General features: G+C 37.5%; 1 protein-coding gene across 1 annotated transcript; it reads left to right on the forward strand.

Annotated features, from left to right (window-relative positions):
* Positions 1 to 145: 145 nt before the first annotated feature.
* Positions 146 to 13595, forward strand: LOC121630430 (golgin subfamily A member 6-like protein 22). Its single transcript, XM_041970713.1, has 2 exons — positions 146 to 1763; positions 13240 to 13595. Exons 1-2 carry the CDS (start codon positions 146 to 148, stop codon positions 13593 to 13595), a joined length of 1974 nt encoding a protein of 657 aa, XP_041826647.1.
* Positions 13596 to 20216: the final 6621 nt, after the last annotated feature.

Here is a 20216-nt window from a genome sequence, read left to right on the forward strand (position 1 = left end):
ATTTGGGTTTTTATAAAAGAGCCATTTTGATTGTTTTAAATATGAAAATGTTCAGATATTCTTGTCATAACTCGTTGTACTACTCCAAACTGCATTTAAACGAACATTTATCTCTTCTGCTCTTACAGTCATCATTTTTGGCACAATGGAACGAAGAGGTCAGCCTCGAGGCCGAGGAGGATTCACTGGATCCGACCAAAACGTCTTCCAAGACTGTGCTGAGCTCAGAAAGTCCTTGGATGCTGCTGTGTCTGAAAACAACTATCTCAGACAGTACACCAACAATCTGTGGCGTCGCATGCATGACCTTCTGGATGAAAGAGACCAGCTCCAACAGACCGATGAGCACAAAGTCTCCACAGCGAGCCAGTCTGAGTCTGACCTGAATCCAAAGGAGGACAAGAAGCAAGACTGGGACGCTGTCAAAAAGCAGATGGAGCATGACAGAGGAGAAATTGAGCAGGCAAAGAAAGCGCTTGAGGAGACCAAGAAGGTCCTCCAGATGGAGAAGGAACATCTAAATGAAGAGAAGAAGAACCTGGAAGCTGACAGACAACATTTAGAGGAGATCAAGGCTAAAGTGAAGAAAGCCTTCCAGACAGAGCCTGGCCTCAACACACCAGAGGACAAGAAACAAGACTGGGTGACTGTTTTAAAACAGCTGGAGGACGACAGACAAGAAATCCAGGAGACAAAGAAAGTACTTGAGAATACCAAGACAGCTCTGGAGATGGAGAAGGAACATCTGAATGAAGAGAGGAAGCAACTGGAAGCTGACAGACAACATTTAGAGGAGGTGAAAGCAAAAGTGAAGGAGGCCATCCAGAAAGTCAAAGAGGAAAAGAAAAAAATCAAACAGGAGAAACAAATGAAGAACAAGACTGAGGACAAGCAAAATTTGGAGAATGAAAAGACAGCCCTGAAAGCAGAGGAACAAACTTTGCAGGTGGAGGCAAAGAAAATGGAAGATCATCATAAAAGAATCTTAGAAGAAAATGAAAATTTGGAAAAACAGAGGTACAAGATGGAGCAGGAAAAAAAAGCTCTGCAGGAGGAACAAGAAAAGCTGGAGGAAATAAAGCAAGACCTGCAGGAGAAGAAGAAAGAATCTGAGGAGACTTCTAAACAGCTAGAACAAGAAAAGCAAGAACTCCAGGAGCAAATGAAAATATTGGAGGAAAAACAGCACGACCTTCAACTCCAACAGGAAGCTTTTCAGCATGACCTCAAACTTGAAGAGGAGCAGAAAGAAAATTTGCAGGAAGAGGCAAAGAAATTCAGAGAGAGTCAGAAAATCCTCCAAGAACAAGAGGATGATTTAAAAGAACAAAGGGACAAAGTGGAGCAGATAAACACAGCCCTGCAGGATGCACAGAAAAAGTTGGAGGAAAAACATGAAGACCTGCAAGAAAAGACAAGATATTTCGAGGAGACTGTAAAAAAACTGGATCAAGAAAAAAAAGAAGTTCAAGAGCAAATGAAACTGGTTGAGGAAAACCGCCACCAACTTGAACTCCAAAAGAAAGACTTTCAGCTGTGTGTCAAACAAGTTGAGGAGGAAACATCTAAGCTGATGGAAGCAGATGAGAAAAACAAGGAGATGGATAAAAAGCTGCAGGAGAAAGAGTTTGAGCTAAACCAGTACAAGAACAGACTGGAGCAGGAGTCTAAAGAGATGGAGGAAGAGAAGAAGAAGCTGCAGCTGGAGAGACAAAACGTGGAAGAGAAGAAAGCAGAGCTACAGAATCTCTGCCAGGATAACAGTGTGAAACCAGACCTACCAGAGCTAGCCACTGAGACAAAGAGCAAAAAGGGAAAGAAAGAAAAGAAGAAGAAAGAAAAGGAGGAGAAAAAAGAGGAAAACAATCAGAAAGCTGCAAAGAAAAAGCGTGGCTTCTTTAGCTGGTTCAAAAGGTCTAAAAGAGACAGCAACAAGCAGGTGGAGGAGGCTCCTGGTTGTTCAACTTGGACTGAATAATCTGCAACTCTTCCATCCATCCATCTCTCCATAAAGAAGAGAATATTTATTGTGAAGAGAATAAATTAATCTTAACAAACCCCCCACCCCACCCTCAAAAACCCCAAAATTCTCTTTGCATACCACATTCATGTCCATGTTTGCAGCTGTCTCTGTAGACACACGACTATGAAAGTTTCCCTCAGTTTTATTCATCTGCTCCCTCACTGTTCTCTCCACTGTGCGCTGCCACACACCTGTTCACGCGCTCTCAGTGCACCGCCTGCGTCAACACGCTTGCTCAACTATTGGTTGGAATTGTAGCTATAAATGTGGCACAATTCCAGCCAATCACAGGCTCGGATAAAGTCATCTGGTTGGCTTCTTCGTTGCAGCACGATAACACTGGAAAAATTTCTATCTAAGTCAAGAGGAGTTGTTAGTTTGAAACTTCACTACAACAACTCTTGATTTTGAGATGATTTGTTCCAGTGTTACGGTGGTGCAGCCAAGCAGCTGATCAGGATAACTTTGTCCCTGTGATTGGTTGGAGTTGTGGTACGTTTGTAGCGCTTCCCCAAGTTGAGAGATGTCAGTGTTGACAGAACAGAGCACAGGCTGGACACTGTGAGCATGTGCACAGGTGTGTGGCAGCGTGCAGAGGAGAGAACAGTGAGGAAGCAGATGAATGAAACTGAGGGAAACATTTATGCTCGTGAATGTACACAGATACAAAACAAACATGGAAATTAAATGTGGTTGCACAAAATTTAATTTTGTTTGCAGATTAATTTGTTCCTTCCAAAAATATTTTTCTTCACATTGTAACAGATGTACCTGCAAGAGATATTTACCTGCACTCAGACTGACTCTGCTTGCTCAGGAATAAGGAACAATCATAACACCAACAGCCATCGTTCCCTCTACCTAATTCATCCTCAGATCCAGTCTCCTTTAAGCCCTCATGTTGTCTCCGTACCTCCTCTATTATCCCTTTCTGGGGAACCGCTACGTCCTCTTCTTATTTGTTTTTCTCCTGTGAAGCTGTCTTATATTTTCAAATCTGCTTTCAGTCAACATGAATGGTCTGAATCGCTGTATAAATTCAGCCAAATAAATGACATTTGCATTAATTCTGCCTGTTAACTGTTACAATTGTTGTGTGAATGTGGTTATTATTCATGAAGGACTGAAACTCTACTATCCCAGATTAATCTTTTTGTTTAACTAAACAGTCATTATATTCATTCTTAGACTGCTTATAAGCAACATACCTGAATGTAAAGGTTTCTAATCTGAAAATGAAACATTTCATGGATTTCATCAATGACTTATTTTAGCAGACTTTAACTTGATTCATGTCTCTCTATAAGATTATTAAATGATTCACTTATTTATTAATTTCTCACATTCAAGATTATGTGAACCTTCCCAACAAGCATGTTAAAAAAATAACACAATTCAGGAATATTTTATCCATCATATGCATCCAAATCTGAAATGAGCTAATTCTTTCTTCCTGGATTACAATCACCACGATGCATTTGACTCATATGAAATGTAGACAAATAGGAAATTATATCCATGTCTAAGAACACCAAATAATCAAAGCCTCAAAAGAACAATGACTGCATGGTAAAGATAAACAAAGGGTTGATCATAAATAGAGTTAAAATAGATCCTTATTTAATCCTTTTCACCTCATTAGTTTGAAGACTTTAATCCGAGGAGGTGAGTGAACGACAGTGTGACTGACTGCGGTTGCTCTCTTAAAAACTTGGGGTAACTAGGAGGAAGAAAAACTAGGAGGAAAAAAAACTTTAGTTTATACTGTTTTCCCTACGAAACTGAAGCACTTCATTCATCAATGCTTTGATTGTAAGATGTCTTTGAGAAAAAAAAACTTTGTTGTTGTTAAAAAGTCAGTGGGGCTTATAAGCATCAACTTGCTTGTCATAATGCACTAATGATTTTGGGTCCCAGGAAAAGAAACTGAAGTGGGCCCCCGTCTGAAAATTTTGATATTGTAATACATAAAATGAACAATTTTAATGCTATTTTGACCATCATACCTATATTTGTGAAAAGAAAAACAGGACAGTAAAGTTACTTGGTCGGGGAAGCACTAAAAATACAATGAAGTTTATTTAGATTCAATTATTTGCTGCAAGACGGACACTTTATATTTAAAAACCCATCTATCTTTTTTTTTAAATACTTAAACAATTATCTCAAGATCAATTAGTTAAAATACAAAACTTAAATACAAAATAACCTCTTCCATGAAAATGAAATGCATTTATAATTTGTGGAGAAACAAATCAAATCCCAGCCTAAGACCATCAAAAACAACATAGCCACTTGTTTTTTATAATTTATTGTATTATGATCATTAAACATTATGACTGAACAAGAGGCAATAAAAAATTAATAAATAAAAACTAATAAAATCAGAAGCAAATAGTGAAATAAATTAGGTAGGTTCAGAAACAAAAGATAGCAGGACCTCACATGGTATATTTTATTATATGAATTGAATGTATTACAGTCACAAGCAAACCACTGTGGAGATTTACAGCCAAACAATGTCTGGGAGCATCTTTGGCATCTTCGCTGCATCGCGATAACACTGGAAAAATTTCTATCTAAGTCAAGAGGAGTTGTTAGTTTGAAACTTCACTACAACAACTCTTGATTTTGAGATGATTTGTTCCAGTGTTACGGTGGTGCAGCCAAGCAGCTGATCAGGATAACTTTGTCCCTGTGATTGGTTGGAGTTGTGGTACGTTTGTAGCGCTTCCCCAAGTTGAGAGATGTCAGTGTTGACAGAACAGAGCACAGGCTGGACACTGTGAGCATGTGCACAGGTGTGTGGCAGCGTGCAGAGGAGAGAACAGTGAGGAAGCAGATGAATGAAACTGAGGGAAACATTTATGCTCGTGAATGTACACAGATACAAAACAAACATGGAAATTAAATGTGGTTGCACAAAATTTAATTTTGTTTGCAGATTAATTTGTTCCTTCCAAAAATATTTTTCTTCACATTGTAACAGATGTACCTGCAAGAGATATTTACCTGCACTCAGACTGACTCTGCTTGCTCAGGAATAAGGAACAATCATAACACCAACAGCCATCGTTCCCTCTACCTAATTCATCCTCAGATCCAGTCTCCTTTAAGCCCTCATGTTGTCTCCGTACCTCCTCTATTATCCCTTTCTGGGGAACCGCTACGTCCTCTTCTTATTTGTTTTTCTCCTGTGAAGCTGTCTTATATTTTCAAATCTGCTTTCAGTCAACATGAATGGTCTGAATCTCTGTATAAATTCAGCCAAATAAATGACATTTGCATTAATTCTGCCTGTTAACTGTTATAATTGTTGTGTGAATGTGGTTATTATTCATGAAGGACTGAACTCTACTATCCCAGATTAATCTTTTTCTTTCACTAAACAGTCATTATGACATATGACAGAATAAAGTCCTTTCAACAATTACAAAATGAATTTAATCTCCCACAAACTCAGTTTTTCCAATATCTACAAATAAGAAGTTATTTAAACTCCATTCCATATTACCAAACGGGTAAGAAAATAAATGCTCTAGATGATCTGTTACTGGGAAAAAGACTTTGGGTCTCAACTGGATGACCAGATATGGAGTAAAGTATTGATAAATGCAAGACATACTACAAGATCTAATAAATCCTATGAAACATAATATAAAATTATTAATAAACTGCATGTGACTCCTGTAATTCGGAGTAAGTATGATAATACATGTACCAAAATATGTCAAAAATGTCAAAAAGAAACAGGAACTTACTTTCACCTAATTTGGTCATGTCCTATCATTACTTCATTCTGGTCTTCAGTCCTTGTGGAAATTGAGAAATATACTGGTGTCAAACTGCCAATGGACCCAAAGTACTGTATTCTTGGTATTAACAGACTATCGATCAAAGAAACAAAGTTACTGTCTATAATGTTGTATGCCGCTCGCCTATCTATACTTCATGTCTGGATAAAAGACCACCCTCCTACATTATCTTTGTGGCATGAAAAACTGATGACACTATTACCATATGAAAGACTGTACAGTGTAATGGATGCATCTATGGACAATGTTGTAAAAGACTGGTCACCCGTGAGTGTGTATTTTGGTTCTGAATGGAAGACAATAACGTGCATAAACATGAACAGACAATAAGAGACAAAAATATCCCCCTGTATGTAACATACTCTTGAGGATTTTTGTGACAAGAAAGGTGTATTGTGTACTGAGTAAAAAAAATTTCAACATAACACAAAAAAGTTTAAAAAATAAACACAAACACCTTTTATCACTCCTCAATATGTATTCATATACTTTATAATTTTATTTAATTATTTACGTATTTCTATTTCTTTGTATGTACGAGGGAAGTGGGATGGGTGGAGACAGATTATCGCATTTTCTTTCTATTATTTATCTATATGTTTTCTTTTCTGTTTTGTTATAATTTAATCAAAAATACTTGAAAACAAAGAGTTTAAAAAAATGAAAAAAAAAACAAAAAAAACAGTCATTATATTCATTCTTAGACTGCTTATAAGCAACATACCTGAATGTAAAGGTTTCTAATCTGAAAATGAAACATTTCATGGATTTCATCAATGACTTATTTTAGCAGACTTTAACTTGATTCATGTCTCTCTATAAGATTATTAAATGATTCACTTATTTATTAATTTCTCACATTCAAGATTATGTGAACCTTCCCAACAAGCATGTTAAAAAAATAACACAATTCAGGAATATTTTATCCATCATATGCATCCAAATCTGAAATGAGCTAATTCTTTTTTCCTGGATTACAATCACCACGATGCATTTGACTCATATGAAATGTAGACAAATAGGAAATTATATCCATGTCTAAGAACACCAAATAATCAAAGCCTCAAAAGAACAATGATTGCATGGTAAAGATAAACAAAGGGTTGATCATAAATAGAGTTAAAATAGATCCTTATTTAATCCTTTTCACCTCATTAGTTTGAAGACTTTAATCCGAGGAGGTGAGTGAACGACAGTGTGACTGACTGCGGTTGCTCTCTTAAAAACTTGGGGCAACTAGGAGGAAGAAAAACTAGGAGGAAAAAAAACTTTAGTTTATACTGTTTTCCCTACGAAACTGAAGCACTTCATTCATCAATGCTTTGATTGTAAGATGTCTTTGAGAAAAAAAAACTTTGTTGTTGTTAAAAAGTCAGTGGGGCTTATAAGCATCAACTTGCTTGTCATAATGCACTAATGATTTTGGGTCCCAGGAAAAGAAACTGAAGTGGGCCCCCGTCTGAAAATTTTGATATTGTAATACATAAAATGAACAATTTTAATGCTATTTTGACCATCATACCTATATTTGTGAAAAGAAAAACAGGACAGTAAAGTTACTTGGTCGGGGAAGCACTAAAAATACAATGAAGTTTATTTAGATTCAATTATTTGCTGCAAGACGGACACTTTATATTTAAAAACCCATCTATCTTTTTTTTTAAATACTTAAACAATTATCTCAAGATCAATTAGTTAAAATACAAAACTTAAATACAAAATAACCTCTTCCATGAAAATGAAATGCATTTATAATTTGTGGAGAAACAAATCAAATCCCAGCCTAAGACCATCAAAAACAACATAGCCACTTGTTTTTTATAATTTATTGTATTATGATCATTAAACATTATGACTGAACAAGAGGCAATAAAAAATTAATAAATAAAAACTAATAAAATCAGAAGCAAATAGTGAAATAAATTAGGTAGGTTCAGAAACAAAAGATAGCAGGACCTCACATGGTATATTTTATTATATGAATTGAATGTATTACAGTCACAAGCAAACCACTGTGGAGATTTACAGCCAAACAATGTCTGGGAGCATCTTTGGCATCTTCGCTGCATCGCGATAACACTGGAAAAATTTCTATCTAAGTCAAGAGGAGTTGTTAGTTTGAAACTTCACTACAACAACTCTTGATTTTGAGATGATTTGTTCCAGTGTTACGGTGGTGCAGCCAAGCAGCTGATCAGGATAACTTTGTCCCTGTGATTGGTTGGAGTTGTGGTACGTTTGTAGCGCTTCCCCAAGTTGAGAGATGTCAGTGTTGACAGAACAGAGCACAGGCTGGACACTGTGAGCATGTGCACAGGTGTGTGGCAGCGTGCAGAGGAGAGAACAGTGAGGAAGCAGATGAATGAAACTGAGGGAAACGTTTATGCTCGTGAATGTACACAGATACAAAACAAACATGGAAATTAAATGTGGTTGCACAAAATTTAATTTTGTTTGCAGATTAATTTGTTCCTTCCAAAAATATTTTTCTTCACATTGTAACAGATGTACCTGCAAGAGATATTTACCTGCACTCAGACTGACTCTGCTTGCTCAGGAATAAGGAACAATCATAACACCAACAGCCATCGTTCCCTCTACCTAATTCATCCTCAGATCCAGTCTCCTTTAAGCCCTCATGTTGTCTCCGTACCTCCTCTATTATCCCTTTCTGGGGAACCGCTACGTCCTCTTCTTATTTGTTTTTCTCCTGTGAAGCTGTCTTATATTTTCAAATCTGCTTTCAGTCAACATGAATGGTCTGAATCTCTGTATAAATTCAGCCAAATAAATGACATTTGCATTAATTCTGCCTGTTAACTGTTATAATTGTTGTGTGAATGTGGTTATTATTCATGAAGGACTGAACTCTACTATCCCAGATTAATCTTTTTCTTTCACTAAACAGTCATTATGACATATGACAGAATAAAGTCCTTTCAACAATTACAAAATGAATTTAATCTCCCACAAACTCAGTTTTTCCAATATCTACAAATAAGAAGTTATTTAAACTCCATTCCATATTACCAAACGGGTAAGAAAATAAATGCTCTAGATGATCTGTTACTGGGAAAAAGACTTTGGGTCTCAACTGGATGACCAGATATGGAGTAAAGTATTGATAAATGCAAGACATACTACAAGATCTAATAAATCCTATGAAACACAATATAAAATTATTAATAAACTGCATGTGACTCCTGTAATTCGGAGTAAGTATGATAATACATGTACCAAAATATGTCAAAAATGTCAAAAAGAAACAGGAACTTACTTTCACCTAATTTGGTCATGTCCTATCATTACTTCATTCTGGTCTTCAGTCCTTGTGGAAATTGAGAAATATACTGGTGTCAAACTGCCAATGGACCCAAAGTACTGTATTCTTGGTATTAACAGACTATCGATCAAAGAAACAAAGTTACTGTCTATAATGTTGTATGCCGCTCGCCTATCTATACTTCATGTCTGGATAAAAGACCACCCTCCTACATTATCTTTGTGGCATAAAAAACTGATGACACTATTACCATATGAAAGACTGTACAGTGTAATGGATGCATCTATGGACAATGTTGTAAAAGACTGGTCACCCGTGAGTGTGTATTTTGGTTCTGAATGGAAGACAATAACGTGCATAAACATGAACAGACAATAAGAGACAAAAATATCCCCCTGTATGTAACATACTCTTGAGGATTTTTGTGACAAGAAAGGTGTATTGTGTACTGAGTAAAAAAAATTTCAACATAACACAAAAAAGTTTAAAAAATAAACACAAACACCTTTTATCACTCCTCAATATGTATTCATATACTTTATAATTTTATTTAATTATTTACGTATTTCTATTTCTTTGTATGTACGAGGGAAGTGGGATGGGTGGAGACAGATTATCGCATTTTCTTTCTATTATTTATCTATATGTTTTCTTTTCTGTTTTGTTATAATTTAATCAAAATACTTGAAAACAAAGAGTTTAAAAAAATGAAAAAAAAAAAACAAAAAAAAAAGTCATTATATTCGTTCTTAGACTGCTTATAAGCAACATACCTGAATGTAAAGGTTTCTAATCTGAAAATGAAACATTTCATGGATTTCACCAATGACTTATTTTAGCAGACTTTAACTTGATTCATGTCTCTCTATAAGATTATTAAATGATTCACTTATTTATTTATTTCTCACATTCAAGATTATGTGAACCTTCCCAACAAGCATGTTAAAAAAATAACACAATTCAGGAATATTTTATCCATCATATGCATCCAAATCTGAAATGAGCTAATTCTTTCTTCCTGTATTACAATCACCACGATGCATTTGACTCATATGAAATGTAGACAAATAGGAAATTATATCCATGTCTAAGAACACCAAATAATCAAAGCCTCAAAAGAACAATGACTGCATGGTAAAGAATAAACAAAGGGTTGATCATAAATAGAGTTAAAATAGATCCTGATTTAATGCTTTTCACCTCATTAGTTTGAAGACTTTAATCCGAGGAGGTGCGTGAACGTCAGTGTGACTGACTGCGGTTGCTCTCTTAAAAACTTGGGGTAACTAGGAGGAAGAAAAACTAGGAGGAAAAAAAACTTTAGTTTATACTGTTTTCCTTATGAAACTGAAGCACTTCATTCATCAATGCTTTGATTGTAAGATGTCTGTGAGAAAAAAAGCTTTGTTGTTGTTAAAAAGTCAGTGGGGCTTATAAGCATCAACTTGCTTGTCATAATGCACTAATGATTTTGGGCCCCAGGAAAAGAAACTGAAGTGGGCCCCCGTCTGAAAATTTTGATACTGTAATACATAAAATGAGCAATTTTAATGGTATTTTGACCATCTTACCTATATTTGTGAAAAGAAAAACATGACAGTAAAGTTACTTGGTAGGGGAAGCACTAAAAATACAATGAAGTTTATTTAGATTCAATTATTTGCTGCAAGACGGATACTTTATATTTAAAAACCCATCTATCTTTTTTTTTAAATACTTAAACAATTATCTCAAGATCAATTAGTTAAAATACAAAACTTAAATACAAAATAACCTCTTCCATGAAAATGAAATGCATTTATAATTTGTGGAGAAACAAATCAAATTCCAGCTAAAGGACCATCAAAAACAACATAGCCACTTGTTTTTTATGATTTATTGTATTATGATCATTAAACATTATGACTGAACAAGAGGCAACAAAAAATTAATAAACAAAAACAAATAAAATCAGAAGTAAATAGTGAAATTAATTAGGTAGGCTCAGAAACAGAAAATAGCAGGACCTCACATGGTATATTTTATTATATAAATTGAATGTGTTACGGTCACAAGAGAACCACTGTGGAGATTTACAGCCAAACAATGTCTGGGAGCGTCTTTAAAATTAAATAATCACAATTTAAAAGGTAGAACTTTGTCTAATAAGACCCCCTTTTCAGAGACACATGTTATGGTTTGGTATGGTATGGTATGGTATGGTATGGTATGGTATGGTATGGTATGGTATAACACAGAAACATTCACATTCTGCACACATGTGACACATGTGTGACTTAAAATACTTAATGAATATGTTTTAGGGCAATAATTTTAAAATAAATGTCTGAAGCAATCCTAGCTACATGAGTTTTCATGTGACTGTCAACAAGTCCAGTGTTAAAGACACTTAAATTCCTGTTACATTCCTCCCGTTGCTGTGTTCACTGTAGGCAGGAAGCTCCACGATCCACATCTTTAATTACAAAGTTTGCAAATGGAATGAAATCATTGAGATCTGGCTGGGCTTAGTGGGAGGGGCTGAGTTGTAGCATCAAAACCACTAATAGAATGGAATAGTCTTTATTACAACATTTTCTAGAACTCTGCTGCTGGTTCTGTTCGTGTTACACATTCAACAATAAGTTATTTGTTCATATTGTATCGACACACAAGTATTTACTGCACAAGTATCTACGGATCTATAGAAAGCGTACAAACAAACCTGAGTCTATCACAGACAACAAACATCTACAACAGAGTACAGTCTACTACTGGCACGTTGTAAGTAGCTGAACGTAAGTGCACTAATAATGTCTTCATTTAAGAAAGAAGTTTATATGCTTAATGATGATTTAAGTCATATAACTGTCAACAATAAGAGACTGTGTGTTTGTGTCATGAAACTATCTGCAGCAACATGCTACAGATGGCTTTATGTCTCTGTTGTAAGATTTTCTTTACAGTTTAGTGTCAATGATTGTAAGATTTGTGCATCTTGTAACACAGAACGATATAAACAGATGATCAGTGGGAGAAAAACATGTACAAATTGTTGTAAATGTATTTTGTTTTCTGTTTAGGTCATTTTAATTTTATAATACAAGTTACAGCATTTACTTTTAACTGGTGAAAACAGGTCAAAGTATAAATCAAACCGAGGTCTGCAAATTTTTACACATTCATTTACAGATGTCCATTAAATCTTCAAGGATGGATTCATCAATAAACTAAAATGCCTCTGTCCCACATTTTACACACTTAAATAAATATGCAATGGAAATGCTCAGTTTGATTAAGCAGTCAGATTGTTGCAAGCTTTCTGTGTCTGCAACCAAACTTTAAACCATGTGGAGAAGTACCTCCATAGCTGTGGAGAGATGATGACCCCCGTTAGCTATTAGATAAATCTGGTTGATTGATCAAACAGCATCTTCATTAACTATTCATTTGGGCATGTAAAAGCTTCTTATTTGCACATTTGAATTTGGAGCCAATAAATTTGTTTCAAACTTGTGGACATGTTGAAGTGTACCTGTTGTTACACATTCAAATATAGTTAAAAAAAACAAAACACAAAGAAACAACATGTATCAGTAACAAAACTTATGTCTCTGTCACAGCGTCATTAGAAACCAAACAATAACAGAAGTAAATGAAAAGTAAATTGAATTACAACATTGAAATACTCTTTTTATATCACTAGACAGAAGGCAATAGCGTCTCATAGCTTTCCTTATTTGCCACTTTCATAGTTTGAATCATCAGATTCTGCTGAACTGTCTGGGTGGGACATGATGATATAGTATGATGAGGATAATGAAGAGATCTCATGGTCACTTTTGTTTGTATGTCCTTGTTTTGGATTATGCAAAAACCTTTTGAGCCAAGTTATGAAACTTATTGGAGAGTTGGGGTATGAGCAAAAGAAAAAGCATCTGTCTCTGAATGATTGGCCTGTAGGTGGAACCCTGCTGGTTAGCGCCAGGCCACTGTTTGTTATGAAGGGTTATTTGGGTTTTAATGAAAGAGCCATTTTGATTGTTTTAAAAATAAAAATGTTCAGATATTCTTGTCATAACTCGTTGTACTACTCCAAACTGCATTTAAACGAACATTTATCTCTTCTGCTCTCACAGTCATCATTTTTGGCAAAATGGAACGAAGAGGTCGGCCTGGAGGCCGGGGAGGATTCACTGGATCCGACCAAAACGTCTTCCAAGACCGTGCTGAGCTCAGAAAGTCCTTGGATGCTGCTGTGTCTGAAAACAACTATCTCAGACAGTACACCAACAATCTATGGCGTCGCATGCGTGACCTTCTGGATGAAAGAGACCAGCTCCAACAGACCGATGAGCACAAAGTCTCCACAGCAAGCCAGTCTGAGTCTGACCTGAATCCAAAGGAGGACAAGAAGCAAGACTGGGACGCTGTCAAAAAGCAGATGGAGCAAGACAGAGGAGAAATTGAGCAGGCAAAGAAAGCGCTTGAGTAGACCAAGAAGGTCCTCCAGATGGAGAAGGAACATCTAAATGAAGAGAAGAAGAACCTGGAAGCTGACAGACAACATTTAGAGGAGATCAAAGCTAAAGTGAAGAAAGCCTTCCAGACAGAGCCTGGCCTCAACACACCAGAGGACAAGAAACAAGACTGGGAGACTGTTTTAAAACAGCTGGAGGACGACAGAAAAGAAATCCAGGAGACAAAGAAAGTACTTGAGAATACCAAGACAACTCTGGAGATGGAGAAGGAACATCTGAAGGAAGAGAAGAAGCAACTGGAAGCTGACAGACAACATTTAGAGGAGGTGAAAGCAAAAGTGAAGGAGGCCATCCAGAAAGTCAAAGAGGAAAAGAAAAAAATCAAACAGGAGAAACAAATGAAGAACAAGACTGAGGACAAGCAAAGCTTGGAGAATGAAAAGACAGCCCTGAAAGCAGAGAAACAAACTTTGCAGGTGCAGGCAAAGAAAATGGAAGATCATCATAAAAGAATCTTAGAAGAAAACGAAAATTTAGAAAAACAGAGGTACAAGATGGAGCAGGAAAAAAAAGCTCTGCAGGAGGAACAAGAAAAGCTGGAGGAAATAAAGCAAGACCTGCAGGAGAAGAAGAAAGAATCTGAGGAGACTTCAAAACAACTACAACAAGAAAAGCAAGAACTCCAGGAGCAAATGAAAATATTGGAGGAAAAACAGCACGACCTTCAACTCCAACAGGAAGCTTTTCAGCATGACCTCAAACTTGAAGAGGAGCAGAAAGAAAATTTGCAGCAAGAGGCAAAGAAAATCAGAGGGAGTCAGAAAATCCTCCAAGAACAAGAGGATGATTTAAAAGAACAAAGGGACAAAGTGGAGCAGATAAAGACAGCCCTGCAGGATGCACAGAAAAAGTTGGAGGAAAAACATGAAGACCTGCAAGAAAAGACAAGACATTTCGAGGAGACTGTAAAAAAACTGGATCAAGAAAAAATAGAAGTTCAAGAGCAAATGAAACTGGTTGAGGAAAACCGCCACCAACTTGAACTCCAAAAGAAAGACTTTCAGCTGTGTGTCAAACAAGTTGAGGAGGAAACATCTAAGCTGATGGAAGCAGATGAGAAAAACAAGGAGATGGATAAAAAGCTGCAGGAGAAAGAGTTTGAGCTAAACCAGTACAAGAACAGACTGGAGCAGGAGTCTAAAGAGATGGAGGAAGAGAAGAAGAAGCTGCAGGTGGAGAGACAAAATGTGGAAGAGAAGAAAGCAGAGCTACAGAATCTCTGCCAGGATAACAGTGTGAAACCAGACCTACCAGAGCTAGCCACTGAGACAAAGAGCAAAAAGGGAAAGAAAGAAAAGAAGAAGAAAGAAAAGGACGAGAAAAAAGAGGAAAACAATCAGAAAGCTGCAAAGAAAAAGCGTGGCTTCTTTAGCTGGTTCAAAAGGTCTAAAAGAGACAGCAACAAGCAGGTGGAGGAGGCTCCTGGTTGTTCAACTTGGACTGAATAATCTGCAACTCTTCTATCCATCCATCTCTCCATAAAGAAGAGAATATTTATTGTGAAGAGAATAAATTAATCTTAACAAACCTCCCCACCCCACCCTCAAAACCCCCAAAATTCTCTTTGCATACCACATTCATGTCCATGTTTGCAGCTGTCTCTGTAGACACACGACTATGAAAGTTTCCCTCAGTTTTATTCATCTGCTCCCTCACTGTTCTCTCCACTGTGCGCTGCCACACACCTGTTCACGCGCTCTCAGTGCACCGCCTGCGTCAACACGCTTGCTCAACTATTGGTTGGAATTGTAGCTATAAATGTGGCACAATTCCAGCCAATCACAGGCTCGGATAAAGTCATCTGGTTGGCTTCTTCGTTGCATCGCGATAACACTGGAAATATTTCTATCTAAGTCAAGAGGAGTTGTTAGTTTGAAACTTCACTACAACAACTCTTGATTTTGAGATGATTTGTTCCAGTGTTACGGTGGTGCAGCCAAGCAGCTGATCAGGATAACTTTGTCCCTGTGACTGGTTGGAGTTGTGGTACGTTTGTAGCGCTTCCCCAAGTTGAGAGATGTCAGTGTTGACAGAACAGAGCACAGGCTGGACACTGTGAGCATGTGCACAGGTGTGTGGCAGCGTGCAGAGGAGAGAACAGTGAGGAAGCAGATGAATTAAACTGAGGGAAACATTTATGCTCGTGAATGTACACAGATACAAAACAAACATGGAAATTAAATGTGGTTGCACAAAATTTAGTTTTGTTTGCAGATTAATTTGTTCCTTCCAAAAATATTTTTCTTCACATTGTAACAGATGTACCTGCAAGAGATATTTACCTGCACTCAGACTGACTCTGCTTGCTCAGGAATAAGGAACAATCATAACACCAACAGCCATCGTTCCCTCTACCTAATTCATCCTCAGATCCAGTCTCCTTTAAGCCCTCACGTTGTCTCCGTACCTCCTCTATTATCCCTTTCTGGGGAACCGCTACGTCCTCTTCTTATTTGTTTTTCTCCTGTGAAGCTGTCTTATATTTTCAAATCTGCTTTCAGTCAACATGAATGGTCTGAATCTCTGTATAAATTCAGCCAAATAAATGACATTTGCATTAATTCTGCCTGTTAACTGTTATAATTGTTGTGTGAATGTGGTTATTATTCATGAAGGACTGAACTCTACTATCCCAGATTAATCTTTTTCTTTAACTAAACAGTCATTATATTCGTTCTTAGACTGCTTATAAGCAACATACCTGAATGTAAAGTGTTCTAATCTGAAAATGAAACATTTCATGGATTTCACCAATGACTTATTTTAGCAGACTTTAACTTGATTCAAGTCTCTCTATGAGATTATAAAATGATATCATTTTTATGGATTTATGGATGAGGCTTGGGTATGGGCAAAAAGGTAACGAAATGGGTAGAACAATAATGATAAAATAAGTGAAATATCGGGTAAATTAAGTCTTAAAAATAAAAGCAACAAACAACAACAGACTTGCTTAGTCTACATCTAACGGCTGGGATATACTTGCTGTGAATGCAAGCGTACACGTCAACGTTCTGCTACGTTTGTGTATCTGCTGCAAATGATGAAAGCACAGCGCAGCAAAAACTATCAATACTGGAGGTCACCACAAGGGGGTGCACACAGCACTTGGATTTTGAAAAAATGATAAGGTGAATCTAATGGTAACACTATATTTCCGGGGCATTAACCCCCAAAACACTTCCAATTTGTTACCAGCTGTTAAGGCAGAGGGTTTATCACTGCAACAGGTAGGAAAAACCATACAGATGCTGGTATTTGCAGACAAGGTACGAGAGACGGTCTTCAAAACTATCCGTCGTTGTGTTTACCTCGGACCTACTGTGTTCATGCTCGCATGAGTGCCTCTGGAGTTCAAGTCAATATTGCAACTATTTCTCGACATGTTACCGCATGGCCTACATGCCAAACGAATGCTGGGAACATGTAACAGCCATGGTACGTACGCGGAAGCGTCGCTAACAGCAAGTATATCCAAGAGTGATATACTTGCTGTTAGGAGAGACTGAAACACCATATTCGCTGGTCAATGTATCACAAATGAGTGACCAAAATTATCCCAGTTTGGGCATGACCAGAACCTATAAGCATGCTTAGTGGGGGATAGACTACAACTGTTACGGTTTCGGGCAGAGATGGACTGAACCCCTAAGCACAGACTTAAGATTAACCAGAAGCCAGAGGCGGAATTGAGCAGTGAAAGTTTAATAGAGGTTTAACATGAGCAGTTTCTGAAAGCCAAACAGTCATGTAGTCTGAGTCCAGAATCCGATGGCTGTCCAGGAGCAGAACAGGCAGACAGGCAGAGTGTGGCGTGAAGCCAGCTCGGCGTGAGCAAAGCAGAGAGCAGACGGGGCTGGAGTTGAGCAAACAGGTCTGATGAGGTGGAGACAAAGCCAGGAGGTTGACGAGGCAAACAGGGCTGACAATAGCAGCATTTCAAGGAGTCAAGCTAGGTAACTGGACGATCTGGCAGAGAATGGTAGAATGATTCTGTGGGTAAATACTGCTGGAAGTGAGGGTGGCTTGATTACAGGATGAGATTCTGGTGTGGTGATCAGCCCATGTGTAGTAATGGCTGCCCTGGAGTAACCTTGTAGACCTTCTGGCAAGAGACAGGCACAATGCACAAAACAGAGAGAGGGAGACAAACGCACACACTAGGGAAACAGAGAACAAACACACACGGGAGACAGACAGGAACCCTAACAACATCTGTTAAAATGACAGAGGGGTATATTTTTACCAACCTGGCATTTGTATAGTGAATCCTAAAAACCACCTTGCATTGAATCAAACTATGGTGAGCACAGATCAAGGTCAGATTACAGGGCAAAGCAGAGTCCCACCTTTGGTCAGTGAGAATGGTGCCAAGGATCTCCTACAACACAGTTCTAACAGTAGAATATGGCTAACCACGTGGACCTATAGAGACTTGAGATATGCTGTGGGGTCTTCTGTTAAAGTGCACAATAAAGACAAGACTAATAAGAAATATATATGTTAAAAATAGTATAGTTGATTTCAGATCAGAGGGAGTATCCCATTGACCTTCATTCATTCATTCATTATCTATACCGCTTTCTCCATTAAGGGTCGCAGAGAAGCTGGAGTCTAACCCAGCATTTAACAGGTGAGAGCCAGGTTACACCCTGGGCAGGTCACCAGTCCATCGCAGGATCAAAACAGAGACACAAACAACCAAAAAAAAAAGAAAAAAGAACAGATGAGTTATGCTATATTGTGGAAACAGTTTTGATTGACCAAGAGCCATGATTTAAAATGTTTAGTAAATGATCCAAGGGTATCATCAGGTTGTTGACACTGGTTTGTACTTCTTTCTCTGCCTGCACATGAAATGAGAAATGAAATGAAAAATAATTTATTTATCCCAGATGGAAATTATGTATTTTTTATTTATTTTGTTTTTAACCATGTGAAGACATGACTGGAGAAAACCTGTCTGCACCCCACCATAGTGGAGCAACTTTCTCCAGGTGATGTCAGTTCACACAGTTTGACTTCATATGGGGGATTTTCACATACTGCACTAAGCATATCCAATGCCAGTTTTCTCTTTTTTCCTCCCAGATAAACCAGTTTCTCTTATGTTTATCACCCTTTTTGCCTTCATACCTCCTTATTTCACACCCTCTCCTCTTTATGTCAGCTCTTTCCCTTTCTCCCAGAGTAGCAAACCACTTCTCCTTAGCCAGCCAGAGAGCACAAGAATCCATTAAGCTCAATGGTGGAAATATGTCATCTGGGAGGGGATGTAAGGAGCGATTTAGGAAGGAGGGAAGGTTGGAGAAGAGGAGAAATGGAAAAGGGGAGGTGTGCTGCAGTACCAAGGTGAAACAAGGTGGGGAATAGGCATGGGCGTCACGTAGGAAGAAGGCCTTTCCGATCCTCTGTCTCCTGTTCACAACACATACACACACATGCACAGACATCAGCTAGGGTTAAATCGTAAAAGTGAACATGAATGCCATTAGTCTCAGAGGTGATTCCAGAGCAGTAATGAGATTGGAGTACAGCCCTGTTAGAGTTATATCACCCTTTACAACACTATAAATCCACCTGCTTACACTGCAGTGGGCAGACTAACATGACAACTCATCTCCTTCCATGTCTGGAAAAGTGACTCACTCCTCTGAATGTTTTTGTATTTTTGTTTCCTGCATGATATAGAGCTGATGAATGAAATTTGATTATTCCATGCAAATGTATATTACTGTATATTATTATTACATTATCAAATTATATATATATATATATATATATATATATATACATATATATATATATATATATAGATAGATAGATAGATAGATAGATAGATAGATAGATATTGTTTTGCCCTAAAAGGATAAGTTGAAATGATGCTTTCTTTAGTTTTCATTTATAATCAGTTTATTCCAACATAACATCCCTGTCAACAGATGTAACAAAGGTGTACAAATATTTGGAGTTTTTTTACACCTCAAAAACTATCATATAAAGGCTCCATAATCATAACATGCCTACTTTTTGAGTTGCATGAAATTATTCGCTGTTGCATTGTTTTGATAAGCTTCTGCAATGTCACAAAAATTATTTCCATCCAGTGTTACATTCATTTTTCATCAAGATCTTGTATTGATGATGGGAGAGTCCGACCACAGTGCAAACCTTCTCCAGCACTTCCCAAAGATTCTCAGTGGGGTCCATGTGTGAAAATGATGTTTCATGATCTTTTACAATTTGAGCCTGATGAATCCTGGCATTGCCATCTTGGAATATGCCTGTGCCATCAGGGAAGAAACAATCCATTGATGGAATAACTTGTTCATTCAGTATATTCAGGTAGTCAGGTGGCCTCATTTTTTGGACACTTTATGTTGCTGAACCTAGACCTGACCAGGTGCAGCAACCCCAGATCATAGACTGCTCCCAAAGACTTTACTGAAGGCACATGATGGCTGCATCACTTTATCTGCTTCTCTTCTTACCCTGATGCACCCATCACTCTGGAACAGGGTTCAGTCTTTTGGAAGGCGGCATGGCTCAGTGGGTAGAGTGGTCTTCCTGTAGCC

This window comes from Melanotaenia boesemani, chromosome 19 (assembly GCF_017639745.1).
Source record: "Melanotaenia boesemani isolate fMelBoe1 chromosome 19, fMelBoe1.pri, whole genome shotgun sequence".
Taxonomy (NCBI): domain Eukaryota; kingdom Metazoa; phylum Chordata; class Actinopteri; order Atheriniformes; family Melanotaeniidae; genus Melanotaenia; species Melanotaenia boesemani.

Bases quoted from the DNA above. Each gene is read 5' to 3' on its own strand.
- LOC121630430 (XM_041970713.1), top strand. From the start codon at position 146: ATGGAACGAAGAGGTCAGCCTCGAGGCCGAGGAGGATTCACTGGATCC. The intron at 1,764-13,239 runs GTGTGAAACCAG...CTGCTCTCACAG, and splicing joins GAATCTCTGCCAGGATAACA to TCATCATTTTTGGCAAAATG.